The 18,580-nt window shown below is 35.3% G+C and overlaps 1 protein-coding gene across 4 annotated transcripts in view; it reads right to left on the bottom strand.

Annotated features, from left to right (window-relative positions):
* STK33 (serine/threonine kinase 33) overlaps positions 1–18,580 on the bottom strand; it is a 216,821-nt gene that overhangs the window by 11,008 nt on the left and 187,233 nt on the right. For all 4 annotated transcript variants that reach the window (XM_012000249.1, XM_012000250.1, XM_012000247.1 and 1 more), the window contains one exon: positions 4,157–4,354. In XM_012000249.1, the coding sequence (XP_011855639.1) occupies positions 4,157–4,354 (198 nt within the window). The remainder of the gene's footprint in view (positions 1–4,156; positions 4,355–18,580) is intronic.

Genomic DNA, 18,580 nt, shown 5'->3' with positions numbered 1-18,580 from the left:
AGAGAGCAAGCTAAATCATGCAAACACCTCTAAGGTTCTGCTTACATTACACCCTTTTAACATTCCATCAGCCAGAATAACAGCCAAAACCAACATTAGTAGGGTGAGAAAATAGCCTTCAACAGTTCTAGTAGAGAGAACTGCAAAGTCACATGGCAAAGAATATGCACGTACAAATTATTTATAGGAAAGGAATAATTAATTGGAAACAAGAATCCAATCTACCACAGTACCCTAGGAAACTCACCAAACTCAGAGAGCGAATTGAGGTTAAAAGCAGCACATTATCACTTTTGAAAACGAAATGTCTTGGTTTGTTTACTAGTTTATTCCCACACTTATACCCAAAGGAGCCTTGATACAACCAGGAAAACATATGCAATTTTAGTAATATTCTATATACATTTTCAGTAATAATGAAAGTATTAATGGCTAACATTAATAAGTACTTACCATGTGCCAAGAGTGTTACATGCATGATTTCACCTAGCCCTTAGTTGGTGAGATTATTATCCCTATTTTATAGATGAGAAAATGGAGGCCTAGAGACTTGCTGAACACCATAAAGCTTGTAAGTGGTGAAGCCAGAATCTGAATCCAGGCAGCCTAGATCCGAAGTTGTACTTTTAACTATTACAATATTTTAAGGGCTGTGCTTGGGCACATATGCCACACTGCAACGCTTCAATACTGGGATATGGAAGTATGCCACAATTGTGCAAGTACCGTCACATTTTCATATGACAGTCAGTTCTCATGGACTCAGAAAGCTAAAATGTAATTTTCAGGAAAAGAAAATTTTTATCCTACTCACTAAAATATCATGAAAACTTAAGTTTTTCCTTACAGAAACATTATCAACATACCAAAGTATTAAATTTCAATGTTATTTAAATGTCAATATTTCTTGTCTTTGAAAAAATGTTTTATGAACACATATCATTTTTCAAAATAATTTTTCAACGTTTCTAAACCACCATACCTTTCTACTTTCTAGCCTAGATAAAGCAACTGCTACATGTACTATCTCCTACAATACTGTAACAACTAGGTTTTCAGTCAAGGAAAAATTATCACAAAAGAAAATAATGACAAAAATCTATTTTCTTTTCTTTCCTTTTTTCTTTCTTTTTTTTTTTTTTTTTTTTTGAGACGGAGTCTCATTCCTCACCCAGGCTGGAGTGTAGCGGCATGATCTCGGCTCACTGCAACCTCCGCCTCCTGGGTTCAAGCGATTCTCCTGCCTCAGCCTCCTGAGTAGTTGGGACTATAAGCGAGTGCCACCATGCCCAGCTAATTTTTGTATTTTTAGTAGAGACAGGGTTTTGCCATGTTGTTCAGGCTGGTCTCAAACTACTGACTTCAGGTGATCCACCCATCTGGGCCTCCCAAAGTGCTGGGATTACAGGTGTGAGCCACCGCGCCTGGCCTGAAAATCTTCTATTTTCATTAAACAAATTCATTCAAGACTGTGTTAAACAATTTTACAATTAGGAGGTTTCTCCATTACAAAGCAAGAATTCCATAATGCAAATATACTTGTATTGCATCTAGAGATTCCAGTCCCTTCCTCCATGGTTATGGGAAGGTACACTTTAATTATGGACATTCATTTCTCTCCAGTTGTTTTCTGAGCTTATGAATAATGAAAGCATGATAGCATTTATCAGGAATCGTTAAGGACCTAATGTTAAAAGGCACACTACTGCAATAAGCAGTGGTCTGCCAAGTGTCTCATCAGAAGATGAGCAAATGCTATTGCAGAGTGAAAGTCGAGTCTATCCAGTAAAGCTGATAAAGGCTTTGTCTTAGGGAATTCAGAGGATTACCGACAGCACAAAACATTATCTAGATGTCCTCAGCATGTGAGAAACAAGATATACATAAGAGAACATTACTGTCCTCAGAATACCATAACCAAACAAAGGTGGAAATGAACAAAAGGACATTGCCAAGTGCCAACTATCTGAAAACAAATCTGAAACAAGTGTAGTGTGATATCTTAATCCAAATATTAACAAAGAGGAGATGCAGACTGCATTTTCCCATAATGTCCAAGGCATTTGGAACCAAGGGACCATTATTTAGGGAAGGAGGAAGGTGCTGAGTTCAAGTGCTTTTGCTTTTGTTTTTGTTTTTAACACATCCTCACTTATTCTCTCTGCTAGTTTTCCAAGAGCTCTGCCATTTTTTCGAAAGGTGTGATTACCCTGGCTTTTGAGAAATTCCCAGATCTAAGCATGGGAAAGTTCCTTACAGGACATCAAGGGAGGACAAGCTCTACCCACCTTGCAAGAATTCCTTTTATGGCATTTATAACAAGTAGCCTTCCAGAGTCTGCTTGAATACTTCCAATGATGGGGAGGTGGAAGGTTTGTTATCCATGGCCCAGCCTTTTTCCATTGCTGGTGAATTCTGACTATGGAAAAATTTTTCCTGTTGATGAAACCTACATTCCTAAAATATCAACCAATATTCTCACCATCTCTGTATTCTTGAAATTTCAACCCACTGGTATAGTTCTAGCATCCACAAACAATTCAAATTCCAACTCTTCTGTTCCCTAGTTGATTCACATAGTAAGTTTCATTAATTTGTGACTTGCAGGGGCGGCTGGAAGAGTGGGAGGGGAAAAGTGTGACACGGCAATGGAAAAGGGAATGGAAGACATTTGGTTCACAAGCATATTTTATGTTAGATGCAGTGATAAATACAACTCAAGGCCACAAAACGTGTGTACAATCATACATATGTGAGTATATGTAGATGTACATATGTATGTGTAAGAATATGTGAGTATACGTGTATACATGTATATGTGTAAGTAGATGTGTGCATATGTATGAATATGTGTATAAAATGCCAAGTCAGTCAACAAAAATCTTCAAACTATGTTCAATAAGAAATGCAAACATGGAATTTTATGATATTATTTTTAAGGAGAATATAAAACACACACAAGAGCTAAGCATCGCAGGAGTTGTTAACACACTAGAGAGGAAAAAGAATTCAATCAGCTTATGTCTACATTATGGTAAAAATATTATCATCTCAAAATACCTAAATCATTATGCTATGCTTATTATCTAAACATTTGCTATAAAGTAATGAAGTTCTCAACCACTAAATAAAAATTAATGAATAGATCATGCTACCATGTCCCTTTCTGTAAGTTACTGAGAGGATTCTTGGTAGGGAGGGGTAGGCCAGCGATGCTGCAGCTCCCTGAGTCTGGTCCAGGATTTACCCTGGCAGTCCCTCTCTGCACTCTGCCTAATTCTAGGCATCACAGAATCAGAAACCAGCGACTCCTCACGAGAAGTCTGGCTACCCTGAGGTGAACACAGCCCCTGCTGGCAGGATGCTCAATTATTAAATAATAGTTAAGATATGTTAATTAGATTTCAAGACAGGAAGGAGAACAAACACATACAGAGAAATTTTCTGCAAATGCAGAAACAAATAAGAAAGCAGGGAAGGGGAGCTTTGGGTAAACTTTGTCAGGATATCCAGCTAACAGACCACAATCTAGAACCAATCAAAATGTTATTCAATTCTATTCATGAAAAAGAATAAAACTGTATTCAGAACTAATAAGGTAAAATAATAAACCTATATAAAAAGTTTTTGTTACCATAAATTCAGACAAAAATAACTAAATAATGTAATAATGATCATTTTCTATGTAATACATAGACCCATTCCAAATTCTATAGTCTGGTAGAGTACAAAAATTATTAATTTTGATCCTTGGGCCAAATTTGGCATGCCATCTGTTTTGGGGGAAAAAAATAGTTGAGTTGGAACATGGCCACACTCATTCATTTGTGGTCTATGGCTGTTTTCACACTACAATGTCAGAGATGAGTAGTTGTGACAGAGACTACTATGGCTCACAAAGCCTAAAATACTTACTGTTTCTTCCCTTATAGAAAAAGTTTGCAGACACCTGCCCTACATAATCATTAACCTTAAAATAAACATGTAGGCCACACCACTAAATCGTGCTAGCCTTATAAAGCAGAAAGAACTTTACTTGCTATATAATGCTCGACCTTTGTTACAAACTAACAACAAAAAGACAGATTTGCAAAAAAATGTTTCAGGTGTAGTGAGGGCTTACACTTTGGAGAAATGCAGCAATGATTCTTCCTACCTGTTTTTCCTCCTCGTCATCTGTAGTGTAATTGGCATCACGGACATTTCCCCAGAGTTGGTAACTTTTCAACTTTTCTTCAGTGGACGGATTACTCTTCTCTTCTGTTGTGTTTTCCTCATCACTTTCTGGGTTATTTTTCCATTCTTTCATCATCTCTAATACATTGGTTGGTCTCACGGAAGAAAGTTTATTGCCCTAATATTGACAATCAATTTTTGGTGTTATAAACAGCTTAGATAATTGAGACGATACCTACATCATTTAGCGAGATAGTCTCCCAAATTCAGTAACAGTCACATGGAAAAGATTATAATGCTGAATAAATATGAAAACTTCTGATGACCACTGGAGTACACTCCCTGTACTGACATGGCTCACACCCGTTGCATGATATCACTTGTAATAGGTCCAAGTTAAGAGGGGAAATATTCAGGCTTGAAAGAACAATGCAGCATGCTTGTGCAAAGAACACTACACAGGGCAATTTCCTGGAACCCAAATACCCCCTATAGTGCTGTTCTTAGAAAATTGAGAGGGAGGTTGAAAGAACTAAAGAAGTTGGCCAAAGGCCAGTGGGTCCAGTGCTAAGGAGAGGTCTATACAACATCCAAATATCTAGGAAAAAAAAAAAAAATCTAAATTCAGTCAACTAGTCAAGCACTATGTCTAAGAATATAGGTACTTAATTTGAAATCCCTTACCTGTCTGGAAGATTTAAATATAATGTGGTCCTTTGATTATAACTGACTTGGCACAGTGTTCTTATCCCAGCATATGATGATACATACCAAAATTGACCATTTTATATTAACCGTATTTTCCCAAATAGAATACCCTATGTAATGTGCCGAGAAATACATGAATGCAAGCTCAAATAGCTCCTGCTTGATTAGGTGTGTCTTAAATATTTTTGTTCTTACCTCATACTGTTAGAAAAAATTTAGACCAAAGAAATGGATCACATTTAGATTAAAATGAGAAGTTCAGGTGTGGGCACAGCTATGAAGTGATTCTAAATTACTCTGGTATATGGATGTATTGAAATGTTTAGCATCAGTGACATAGAAAACCATGAGACAGGGTATTTTAAGGGTACCTATCTGAATACACTGTTGAGGACTTGTTGAGTTTAATGTATTTGTGGCTAAAGACATAGACAAACACTAAATGTGGAATGCTAATAACTAAATGAGGATCACTATGCAATTAATTCCCTGTGGTTCTTCTCTGTTCCCTTGTTTTAAGAAGCTCAGTACTCCTACCATGTTCATAGCATCCCATTACATCTCACGCTGGTTTTGCACTTGTTCCTCCCTTACCTACTTACTCCTAGAATGCCCTTGCCATTTCTTCCTGCCAGTCCATAGCAAGAGCCTACATTTCCTTGAAGGTTCAATTTAAGATTCATTTCTGTCAGGTATCCCAGAACTCCCAATTATGTAGTCAACTCAAGTGAAAACAGACAGTGGCTCAGCGACAGTAACCATTAAAGAGCTGAAATCATGTAGAATGGTGGATTGTCTCAGAGCACTCATTTGAAGGGGTTCTGCTCTCCAGGGCTCCGCTTGCTCCCTATGATCCATCTCTCCTCTCTTACAACTTCTTGGCCTCATTCTGACCTCTAACTTAATTTTCATAAAATCAGTGACCAGACTCCTAGAATGCAAGTACATACAACTTTGCCTCAACTTGATTCTTTCACTAGCAGAAACTGACAATTTGACACATCTAAGTCTGCAATCCCAGTCCCCAGTGGCTCCTCCCTGAAAAGCTCTCCCCAGGTTAAGTCTTTGGAAACTGTGGTAGTGATTAAGGCTACTTGCCCAACATTTCTTCCTTTTAGGCTCATGGTAGAATTTCACTTCTCTATCCTCTTTGGGATGTGACCATGTGCCTTACTTTGGCCAGTGATTCATGATTGGAAACTGTATGTATCACTTCTGGGTGAAAACTTAAAGAGATAGTATGCAATTAATCATGTTTCCAATTCCTGAACTGGTAATTACAGAAGCATAGAGATGGAGTCTCCCTCAGCTTGGGTTCCTGAGTAAGGACAAAGTGAAACAGAACCTCCTCCTCTCCCCCGAGTCAATTGGCCATGGAAGGTACTAACAGCACTGAGATTTGGATGTCATTTGTTATCACAGCATAATCTAGCTTACCTCGATGTAGATACCAAAGCAAACATTTACATTCTGTAAATCACCTCTAAGAAGCCTTAAAAAGAGTGACTTCATTGCAAAATCATCATGTCCAACAAAATTATAATTACTACAGAACTCATATGCAACCAATATGATGTGACCGCTCATTTATTTAGTCAGTTCTTGCTCTGCACAGTCCTGATATGCCTGAATTTCAGTTATAATTTACTTAAACAGCGTTAGTCCTCCAAGAGCAGAGTTTAAATTTCAGTCAATATGGTATATGAACTAAAACTCCATAAAGTTCAAACTGCACTGCTAGTTCTTCAGTCCACAAAGCAAACAAACGCATATCATGATCAGTGACCAATTTTGTCACTTCTCTCAAAGGCTATTGGTGATCAGACATTGGGCATCTGCTATTCAGTCCACACACAGACAGCAAAGTGTGTAGTTGTGTTGCTTCCTTTTCTCCCAGGGAATTAGCCAACAAAGATGAAAGTGCAGCAAAGAAAATAAAAGTGATATGCTGAAAGTGAAAACCAAATAAAATATGAATGGAGTAATAGAAGAAATCGCTGACTGGGAATGCTGACACTACCACCATTCAACAGAGTATTTGCCAAGGCACAAAAAGATGCTCCCTCTGTCTTATAAGTTATGTGGTAAGAAGAAGGTAAGTACTATTTAAATGAATCTTAAGTATTTTATTTAAAAAGATACTTTAATTCTCAATATTTCTAATATTCTAAATTACAATGTACTAAATGAACATCAGCTTTACTTTTGTCTCATTTCCCTATATATTTATAACTAACAGAGAGGTACTAATATTTTGACAAAAATGTAAAGGGCATGAAACAATCATAACTTTTCACATTGATTATTGAGATCTTTTTTTTTTTTCAGTTTCAACCTGTTCTGCCATTTTACTGTCCTACACTACTGTACAAAGCAAGGATTGCCTACATTATTTTGAATCTGCATCTCTAGCAATCTTTCAAATGCCTGGTTCACATACACATACACCCAAGAGCTTGGTAGCTGATATTCTATATGTCTAAAGGAGACTGTCTTCATACTTAAATAAATGACCCTATTTCTCATTCTATAGAGACTGTGGAGAAAAGCAAAGGATCTAGAATAAGAGTGTTATCCTATTTCCTATGTGGAAATTTTTAGCTCTTTGCCTCCTATACTCACTTGCAATACCAAGCCTGGACTAGGTGGTATAGAGTCCAGGCTTTCCCTGTTGTCTAGAGTCCATCTGATAACTTACTATACCACCTACTTCTTGCTTGCTAGCAGTTGAAGGATAAATTGTATCACATACTTGGACTAACCAATAATAAGTGGTCCACAACAATGTATCACGAGCCTTCTAGTTCAACAGAAATTACAAATGAAGCAACCAAACAAAACTGGAGTAGAACTGTTAGGGAAGACACTGTAGATGTATATGTCACCTCACCATCAGAACACTAACCTCTGAACTCCTTTTACTGGCTGCATCTAGGTGATCAAATACTGAACTCATCAATTACAAAATAACAAATGACAAGAAAGCAGTAGCAATAGTTTGATCATCTGAAGCTATCACAGGTAGAGACCCAGCCTTTTGGATAAATTTCCACTTGCTTAACCAACAGATAGTTGAGACTATTCACTTAGTATTGAACAACTAGAAAAATGAAACTCAGGCAAGAGAAGAACTGCTTGAATACTAAGACTTGAATTTAATCCTTTAGTAGACAGGCCCATAATGGAGACCCAGTCACATTTCCTCATCTAAAAAATGCTGCCTTTTAAGGGATAGTGCCTATCAGTGCTTTGTAAACAGTAAATACTTAATAAGCACTTTAAAATAAATGAATGAATGACATGTATGAGCTGGGGTGAGATGGTATGAACCCAAATCAGCAAAGCTAAAGGAAACATTCTGGATCTTTAGCATGCAGTCACCATTCTCTGTTTTTGCAAGGAGCTAGAATAGTTTATTTTGTAATGTTCCTAGGAGTAAATTTTTTCAATAGAAAAATGGAACACTTTATTTAAAAACATATAAAAGAATGGCCAACTTCACAAAATAAAATCCAAGTCAAAACAATGTGGTGCCAATTTTCACCTAATAGATAGACAAAAATTTAAGTTTGATATTCCCTGTGTGGGTGAGGGTGTGGGGGAACAAGCACTCTCACTTACTTGCTTTTTATGAGAAGGTAAATTAGCAATAATTGATCAAAATGTAAAATGCACATTCTCTCTGGCCAGTAATTCCACTGTTAAAAATGTATCTTATATAAACTGGCACAGTATGCAAACACATATTTACAAGAACATCTGTTGTACTACGATGTAACAGAAAAGATCTGAAACAATTTAAATATCCACAGGGACTATTTACAAAATAATTTATAGTTTGGAATACAATGTTGGTTTTAAATTTTTTTTAATTTTTAACTGTTTTTAGGTTCATGGGTACATGAGCAGGTTTCTTACACAGGTAAACTCATGTCACTGGGGTTTGTTGCACAGATTATTTTGTCACCTAGTTACTAAGCCTACTATCCAATAGTTATTTTTTTCCAGTCCTCTCCCTCCTCCCAACCTCAAGTAGTCCCAGTGTCTGTTGTTCCCCTCTTTGTATCCATGAGTTCTCATCATTTAGCTCCCACTTGTAAGTGAGAACATGTGCTATTTGGTTTTCTGTTCCCACATTAGTTTGTTGAAGATAACAGCCTCTAGTTCCAGCCATGTTCCCATAAAAGACATGATCTTATTCTTTTTTATGGCTGCATAGAATTCCATGGTGTATATGTACCACATTTTCTTTATCCAATCTGTCATTTATAGGCATTTAGACTGATTCCATGTCTATGATATTGTGAATAGCACTGCAATGAACATTCATGTGCATATGTGTTTATGGAAGACTGATTTATATTCCTCTGGGTATATACCCAGTAATGGGATTGCTGAGATAAATGGTCGTTCTGTTTTTAGCTCTTTGAGGAATCGCCACACTGCTTCCCACAATGGTTGAACTATTAATAATTTACACTCCACCAACAGTGTATAAGTGTTCCCTTTTCTCCACAACCTCACCAGCATTTGTTATTTTTTTACTTTTTGGTAATAGCCATTCTGACTGGTGTGAGCTGGTATCTCATTGTGGTCTTGATTTGAATTTCTCTAATGATCAGTGATATTGAGCTTTTTTTCATATGCTTGTTGACTGCGTATATGCCCAATCTTGAAAAGCGTCTGTTCATGTCCTTTGCCCACTTTTTAATGAGGTTGTTTTTTTCTTGTGAATTTAAGTTCCTTTTAGACGCTGGATATTAGACCTTTGTCAGATGCATAGTTTGCAAATATTTTCTCCCATTCTGTAGGCTGTTTCCTCTGTTGATAGTTTCTTGTACTATACAGAAGCTCTTTAGTTTAATTAAATCCCACTCGTCATTTTTTTGCTTTTGTTGTGATTGCTTTCGGCATCTTCCTCATGAAATCTTTGCTGGTACTTATGTCCAGGATGGTATTGCCTCGATTGTCTTCCAGGGTTTTTATAGTTTTGGGTTTTACATTTAAGTATTTAATCCACCTTGACCTCATTTTTGTACATGGTGTAAGAAAGGGATCCAGTTTCAACCTTCTGCATATGGCTAGCCAGTTATCCCAGCACCATTTATTGAATAGAAAGTCCTTTCCCCATTGCTTGGTTTTGTCAGCTTTGTTGAAGTTCAGATGGTCACAGGTGTGAGGCCTTATTTCTGGGCTCTCTATTCTGTTCCATTGGTCTATGTGTCTGTTCTTGTACCCATACCATGTTGTTTTGGTTACTGTAACCCTGTAGTATAGTTTGAAGTTGGGTAGCATGATGCTTCTAGCTTTGTTCTTTTTGCTTCGGATTGCTTTGGCTATTTGGGCTCTCTTTTGGTTCCATATGAACTTTAAAATAGATTTTTCTAGTTCTGCGAAGAATTTCATTGGTAATTTGATAGGAATAGTGTGAATCTGTAAATTGTTTTGGGCAGTATGGTCATTTTAATGATACTGTTTCTTCCAATCCATGAGCATGTAATGTTTTTCTATTTTTTTAAGAAAATCTTCCCTCTATATTAAGTGAAAATAGTTGCATAATATGAACCCATTTGTGTAAAGCATCTAATAAAAATATACAGAATATTTTTTAAAGCATACGTAAAAGACTTAATGATGGTTATCTTTAGTGAGAGGGAATGAGAGAATGGGAGGAGAAAGCAAGTTATTTTTCCCATTTTGTTTACTCACTTAACCATGGATAATCTCAATTATTACCTTAATTTATTTTATTATTATTTTTTGTTGTTGTAGAAGAGTCTCACTATGTTGCCCAAGCTGGTGTTGAACTCCTGGATTCTAGTGATCCCTCTGCCTCAGCCTCCCAAAGTGCTGAGATTACAGGTGTGAGCCACTGTGCCCAGCCTTGACTATATTACCTTTTACCTTTACATGACTAATAATCAATGTAAATTATAGCAAGAAAAGATATGATGTAAGTTTTAGATACCCAAAGAGGACTGAAAGCACCCAATAAAATCACCAAACTGTCCTGAAGTGTTTCAATGAGTCCAAGGGAGCAGAATGTCACGATAATACGTAAAGCAGTCAACTGTGTACCACTTTCATGTTTTTCCTAACAAAATCACCTCAGTGATTTTTTTTTTCCAGAAGTATAGTAACTATGTGGTAGATAAGGCTTTGGTATTAATATTCCTATTCTTCAGGAGAAAATGGTTTGAGAAATTAATGAATTTACCCTTATTCCAGAAGTGCATTTCCAACTGCCTGCCAAGAATTTCTAGTGAGAGGTATAGCTGAGCCTTCCACTTCGTGTATTCTAAACCACACAACTACAAAACAAGAAAACTAGAAAACAAACAATAACTTGCATCCATACACCTAGTTTTCCTCCATCTTGTCTTCCTGCCTCCTATCACCTGAGGTGACTGCTATCCAAAATCTTGTGATTAACATTCTTTTGCTTTCGTTTTATGTATATATTTTATCACAACCATGTGCATTCAAAAAGGAATATTGACCAGGTGAGGTGGTTCAAGCTTGTAATCCTAGCACTTTGGGAGGATGAGGCCAGAGGATCACTTGAGCTCAGGAGTTTGAGATCAGCCTGGGCAATATAGGGATACCCCTGCTTTACAAAAATATTTTTTTTAATTAGCTGGACATGATGGTGCATGCCTGTAATCTCAAATACTCAGGAGGCTAAGGCAGAAGGATCACTTGAGCCCAGGAGTTAGAGGCTGAAGTGGGCATGCCAGCCTGGGTAACAGGGCAAGGCCCTGTCTGGAAAAAAAAAAAAAGTGGGGAGGAATATTTTTTGTTTTAGTTATTTTAACTTGATAAAAAGGGTTTCATTCCTTGGGACTTACTTTTTTCCACTCAAAATCACATTGCTGAGACCACTTGGACATTGTTGACAGGGAAACAAATGAATATTTACTCCTATATTACATCATATATTTTAAAAGTATTTTAAGAAATCATGCTTACATGTTTTTTAATTGTATAAACATATATTTTATATACATATTTCAAGTGTGTATATATATATATAATTGAAATTGTTCTTGCTCTGTTGCCCAGGCTAGAGTGCAGTGGCACAATCATGGTTCACTGTGGCCTCGATCTCCTGGGCTAAAATGATCCTCCCACCTCAGTCTCACAAATAGCTGAGACTATAGTTTACATGTGCACCACCACCACACCTGGCTATTTTTTTTTCTAACTATAGAGATGGGGTCTTGTTATGTTGTCCAGGCTGGTCTTGAACTTTGGGGCTTAAGTGACTCTCCTGCTTAGGCCTCCCAAAGTGCTGGGATTACAGGTGTGAGCCACCCTGCTGCCCTTTTTAAAATTTATCTACATTTATAGAGTACAAGTGTAATTTTGTTACATGCATACATTGCATAGTGGTGAAGTGAGGTCTTTTAATGTAACCATCACCTAAATAATGTACATTGTCCCTATTAAATAATTTCTTATCACCCATTCCCTTCTACTCTCTCACCCTTCCAAGTCTCCATTGTCTATCATTCCACTCTACGTCTATGTGTACACATTATTTAGCTCCCACTTATATGTGAGAATATGTAGTATCTGTTTGTGTCTAACTTGTTTCATCTAAGATAATGGTCTCCAGTTCCATCCACATTGCTGCAAAAGACATGGTTTCATTCTTTTTTATGGCTGATTAGTATTTCATTGTGTATATATGCCACATTTTCTTTATCCAATCATCCACTGATGAACACTTAGGTTGATTCCATATCTCTGCTACTGTGAATAGTGCCGTGGTGAACATATGAGTGTAGGTATCTTTTTATTAATATATAATGACTTATTTTACTTTGGGTAGATACTTAGTGGTGGGACTGCTTGATTTAATGCTAGTTCTATTTTTAGTTCTTTGAGAAATATCCATACTCTTTTCCACAGAGGTTGTACTAATTTTCTTCCCACCAACAGTGTATGAGTTCCCTTTTCTCCATATCCTCACCAACATCTTTTATTTTTTGTCTTTTTAATAATACCCATTCTGAATGGTGTAAGACAGTGTCTTATTGTGGTTTAAATTTCTATTTCTCTGATAATTAGTGATGTTGAGCATTTTAATTCTGTGAAAAATGACAGTGGTACTTTGATAGGGATTGCACTGAATCTGCAGATTTCTTTGGGCAGTATAGTCATTTTAACAATATTATTCTTCAAAACCATGAGCACAGGATTTTTTCCACTGATTTGTGTCATCTATAATTTCTTTCCTCAGTGTCTTCTAGTTTTCCTTGTTAGAGATCTTTCACCTCTGTGATTAAATTCATTCCTAGGTGTTTTATGTTTTTGTAGCTATTATAAATGGTATTGCCTTCTTGATTTGGTTTGGACTGTTACTGATGTACAGAAACGCTACTAATTTTGTACATTTATTTTGTATTCTTAAACTTTACTGAACTCATTTATCAAATTTAAGAGGATTTTTTGGTGGAGTCTTGAGGTTTTTCTAGATACAAGACCATATCATCAGTGTAACAGAAATAATCTGACTTTCTCTTTCCCAAATTGGATGCCTTTTCTTTCTTTCTTTTGCCTGATTGCTTTGGCTACGGCTTGAGTACTATGTTGAACAGGAGTGGTGCAAGTGGGCAACCTTGCCTTGTTCCAGTTCTTACAGGGAATGCTTTCAATTTCTCCTCATTCAATATGATGTTGACTGTGGGTTTGTCACATATTCCTTGTATTATTTTGAGGTATGTTCCTTTTATGCCTAATTTGTTCAGAATTTTTATTATGAAGGGATGCTGAAGTTTATTAAATGCTTTTTCTGCGTCTATTGAGATGATCATGTTTTTTGTTCTTAATTGTGTTTATGTGATATATCACATTTATTGATTTGCATATGCCATACATAAAAATCAATTCATGATTTAACAAAGACCTTAATGCAGGAAAAATAGGTGATGATCTTCGCAGCTTTGGGGTAGGCAAATAATAACTGGGCAGGACACAAAAATATTAAGCATAAAAGAAAAAATGATAAATTGAATTTCATCAAAGTTAAAAACTGTTCATCAAAAGACATCATTAAGAAACTGAAAAGGTAAGCAATAGACTGGAAAAAATTATATACATACACATACATATGTACATGTGTGGATTTGTGTGTAAATTTATACATCATATACTTATATATAAATGACATATTTATACATTAATATGACACATATATATACACACACAAATGACAAAAGGCTCATACCCAGAATATATAAAATATTTCTACAAATCAATAAGAAAAATATATTAAACCAAATTTAAAAGTTGGGAAATGATTTGAAACAGGCATTTCACGAAAGAGGAAATCCAAAAGTCAGTAAGTATAAATAAAGGTGACCAACTTCATCTGTTGTTTAGGAAGTGCAAATTAAAACCACAATAAGATACTATCACATGTCTACTAGAGTATCTAAATTTAAAATGTACCAATAACAAACATTAGAGGGGATGGGGATCAAAACTAGAACTCTTACACATTGCTAATGAGAGGTACAATCACTTTGGAAAACTTGGCAATTTCTAATTAAGTTAAATATAGGTCTACTGTATCACACAGCCATTTCACTCCTAGATATATTATTCTTAACAGAAATGAGTGCACATGTCCACAAAGAGATCTGTATGAGAATGTTTATAACAACTTTATTCTGATAAAAACCAGAAACACCCAAATGTCTAACAGGAAAATTTGAAAAATGAATCTGCTCTATTCATACAAGGAAATACAACATTGAAAACTCACTCTTCACACAACCACCTAAATTTCACAGACATGAATTAAGTGAAATAAGTCACAAAACAGCATATATTATAAATGCCATTTCTTTAAAGTTCATCAAAAGATAAAACTGATTGATGGCGAAAGAAATCAGAATAGTAGTTACTTCTGGCAGGAGGTTAAGGAGAGTTACTGACAAGAAAAGGGAACAAGGAAACTCTCTGGGGGGACAGAAATGTTCTGTATATTGTTCTAGGTGGTAGTTACGCAAATATATACATGTATAAAAATTCGCCAGGCTATAATTTTAAAATCTGTGTATTTTACAGTAAGTAAATTATGTCTTCATAAAATGATGATTGAATTAAAAATAACATTTCATGGCTTCATAGAAATACGTAATCATTTTCACTACTCTCAATATTTTGTATAGTTGTTGGATTATATTGCAATGTAGTCATTCTTGAATTAAAGGGCCTTTTGGTTGATTTTGGGGTTTGTTCCATTATATATTCCTATAAATATTATTGTGTCTGTCTCTGGTATATATGAGCAAGACTTACTCTTGGGTATAGAAGTGAAATTCCTTGGTTGTAGGATATGGGAATGGTTAACTTTAAAATATAATGCCAGACCTTTTTGCCAAAGTAGTTGTGCCAAATAGTCTCACCAGCAATAATTAAGAGACACTCTTTATCCACATCTTTTCCAACACCTGGTATTATCAGACTTCTTATTTTTTGGTTTCTCTCAATGAAGTCTTTATTTGTATTTCCCTGATTTCTAATTACATTGAACATCTCATCACATGTTCATTAGCCAAATGTGTCCTCTTTTGTGAAATATCTAGCTCGGTCTTTGACCACTTTATACTAGGTTGTGTTTGTCCCCTCTGTATTGATTGTGAGTTATCCAAATTTCGTATTATTCCTCTTTTGCTTATTTGCAGTACAAAAGCCTTTTCCCAGTTTATAGCTTATCAACTTTCCCTCTGGTGTTGTTTTATGAACAAGAGTTCTTAACATAGAGAAGCTAATCCATCATTTCTTTTATGTTAGTGCCTTTGGTTACGTTGCTTATGAAATCCTTTCCTACACACCCCAAGATGCAGAATATATTCACCTGTATTTCCGCTTAGAGTTTCCACATTTTGGTTTTTACTAGAAGTCCCTGATTCCTTTGGAGTTAATTTTTGTCTGTGGTGTGAAATAGAAATTCAACTTTACTTTTTCCATATGGAGAACTCTTGATTCCAGCTCCATTTACTGAATAGTCCCTCCTTTCTCTCCTCTCATATTTCATACAACCACTGTTCCAGATACACCTGGATATGTTTCTGTATTCTGTTTTATTCTGTTTGTCAATAATCATACTGCCCTAATTAACATAGCCCTATAAGTCTTAATATCTGGTAGAGCAAGACATTTGAAATTTCTTGGCTATTTTTGATCCTTTAGTCTTCCATATACATTTTATAGCCAGGAAAGCTTGTGAAATTTTTATTGTATTTGCACTGAATATGTATATCAATATGGGAAAAATTAATTTTTGATATTAAGTCTCTTGACACATGATTGTGATGTATCTTTATATTTATGTATTCTTCAGTGTTTTTCAATAAAATGTTATAACTTTCCCCAAGGAGGTCTTATAAATGTCCTCCTTATGTCATATTTATTCTTAGATATTTTATATTCTTTGCTACTATTTTACATGATTTCTTCATTTTTATTACATTTTCTATTTAGTTGCTAATGAATAGAAGTGCACTTGACTTTTGTATATTAATCTGAAATCCAGCTACCTTGCTCAGCTCTCCTATTATTTCTAATAACTTATTTGTAGATTACTATAAATAATAAATCTTATTTCTGCTTTTCAAGTCTCACCTTAGTCTTAAGTTGATTAAAATCAACAATGTTAGAGGAAAAAAAAGCTGACTTTCTTGACTATTCTCTATTTTAAAGGAAATTCTTCTCACATTTCCTATTCAGAATGATATTTTCTGTAGATCAGGTTAAGGAAGTTTCCTTTTAATTATGAATATATATTGAGTCTTATTACAAATGATTTCTCTGACACGATATGATTTTTTCCTTTAATATATTAATGTGGGGATTTATACTTACAGATTCTGAAATTAATTCATCATTGTATTGTTGGGGATACTCAAGTTGGCCAAGATATATTATCTGTTAATATAAACAGCTGCATCCAACTTGCTAATAGTATGTCTAAGGTTTTATATCAATATTAGTAAGTGAAATGGATAGTTTTCCTTTGTCATAATGTCTTGGTCTAGTTTTGTACCCTGCAGTTTAGAAGGTATAGTCTTAGGATAAATTAGGAAATTTTTTCTCTTTTGAGGGGTAGAAGAAGAGTTATAAGTTTAAGATGAAAGTATGGTAGAATTCTAAAGTCATTTGGGCCTGGTGTTTTGCTTGTAGAAGACTTTGAACTATTGCTTCAATTTCTTTAATAATTACGACAATTCAAGTTTTCTATTAAGACTGTCTTGTATAACTATATTTTTCTAGGAAAAGAATTGTTTTCATTTTGACTGAGTTTGCAGAAGTATTCACATACACCTAGTAGTATTACCTAGTAGGATTCTCTTATCTTTCTAATCTCTCCTTTATCTATGGCTATAGTCCCTCTTCGATATGTAAGATTTTTTCTCTCTTTTCTTTTCTTTTTTCTTTTCTTTTCTTTTTTTTTTTTTTTTTTGAGACAGGGTTTCACACTTTCACCCAGGCTGGAGTGCAGTAATGCAATCACGAGTCACTGCAGCCTCCACTCTCCTAGACTCAGGTAATCCTCCCACCTCAGCCTTTCAAATAGCTGGGAACACTACTAAAAATCAGCCAGGCACAGGCCACCATGCCTGGCTGATTTTTAAAATTTTTTGTAGGGACGGGGTCACACTATGTTGTATAGGCTTGTCTTAAACTCCTGGACTCAAGCAATCTACCTGCCTTGACCTCCCAAAGTGCTGGGATTATAGGCATGAGCCACCATGCCCAGCCTGTTTTCTCTATTTCTTTCTTAATTTCGCCAAAGATTTATTTATTTTGTTTTTTTTTTTCAAAGACCCAAATATTGACTTTGTTGATCTTTTCTATTCTACCTTTGTGTTCTATTTAGTTGATTTTCGCTCTTAGTTTGATCTTTCCCACTACTTTATTTGGTTTTACTCTGTTAAAATTCTAAAATTTTTAGTTAGATATCATTAATTTTCTGTATTTCTCTTTTTCTAATAAAAATATTAAACTTCTACTGAAGTACATGTTTGCTGTATCCTCCAAGCTGTAGTATGTTGTGTTTTCATTATCATTCAGTTCTAGGAATTTAAATTTTTTCTTATTAGGGTTTATTCGCTGACTTATGAGTTGTTCAGAAGCAACGTGATTTATTTTCCAGGTATATGCAGATATTTAATCTTGTTGTTTGCTGACTTTTAACTGTGTACTATTAGAGAACATGATCTGTGTTAACTTTATTAAGGCTTCCTTGCTTCATGGCCTGGGACAAGATCAATTTTAGTAAATATTCCACATGTGCTTGAGAACATGTACATTCTCTAATTACAGAACTGTGTATGTGTCTACTAGAATAAGCGTGTTGTATTGTTAAAATCATCCATATATTTTTTCTTTGTTTCATATATCAGTGACTGAGAGAAGTGCATTACAATCTCCCACTATAATGGATTTCCCAATTTCCATGCAATGTTGTCAATTTTTGATATATATTTAAGGTTATTTTATTAGTTGCATACATTATTTAAATTACTATATAATCTTTTTTTTTTATTTTTTATACTTTAAGTTCTAGGGTACATGTGCATAACGAGCAGGTTTGTTACATATGTATACTTGTGCCATGTTGGTGTGCTGCACCCATCAACTCGTCAGCACCCATCAACTGGTCATTTACATCAGGTATAAC

Source organism: Mandrillus leucophaeus, unplaced genomic scaffold (assembly GCF_000951045.1).
Source record: "Mandrillus leucophaeus isolate KB7577 unplaced genomic scaffold, Mleu.le_1.0 Scaffold622, whole genome shotgun sequence".
NCBI lineage: Eukaryota > Metazoa > Chordata > Mammalia > Primates > Cercopithecidae > Mandrillus > Mandrillus leucophaeus.
Note: the sequence above shows the minus strand (reverse complement) of the source record. Positions and strands in the feature narration are given on the sequence as shown.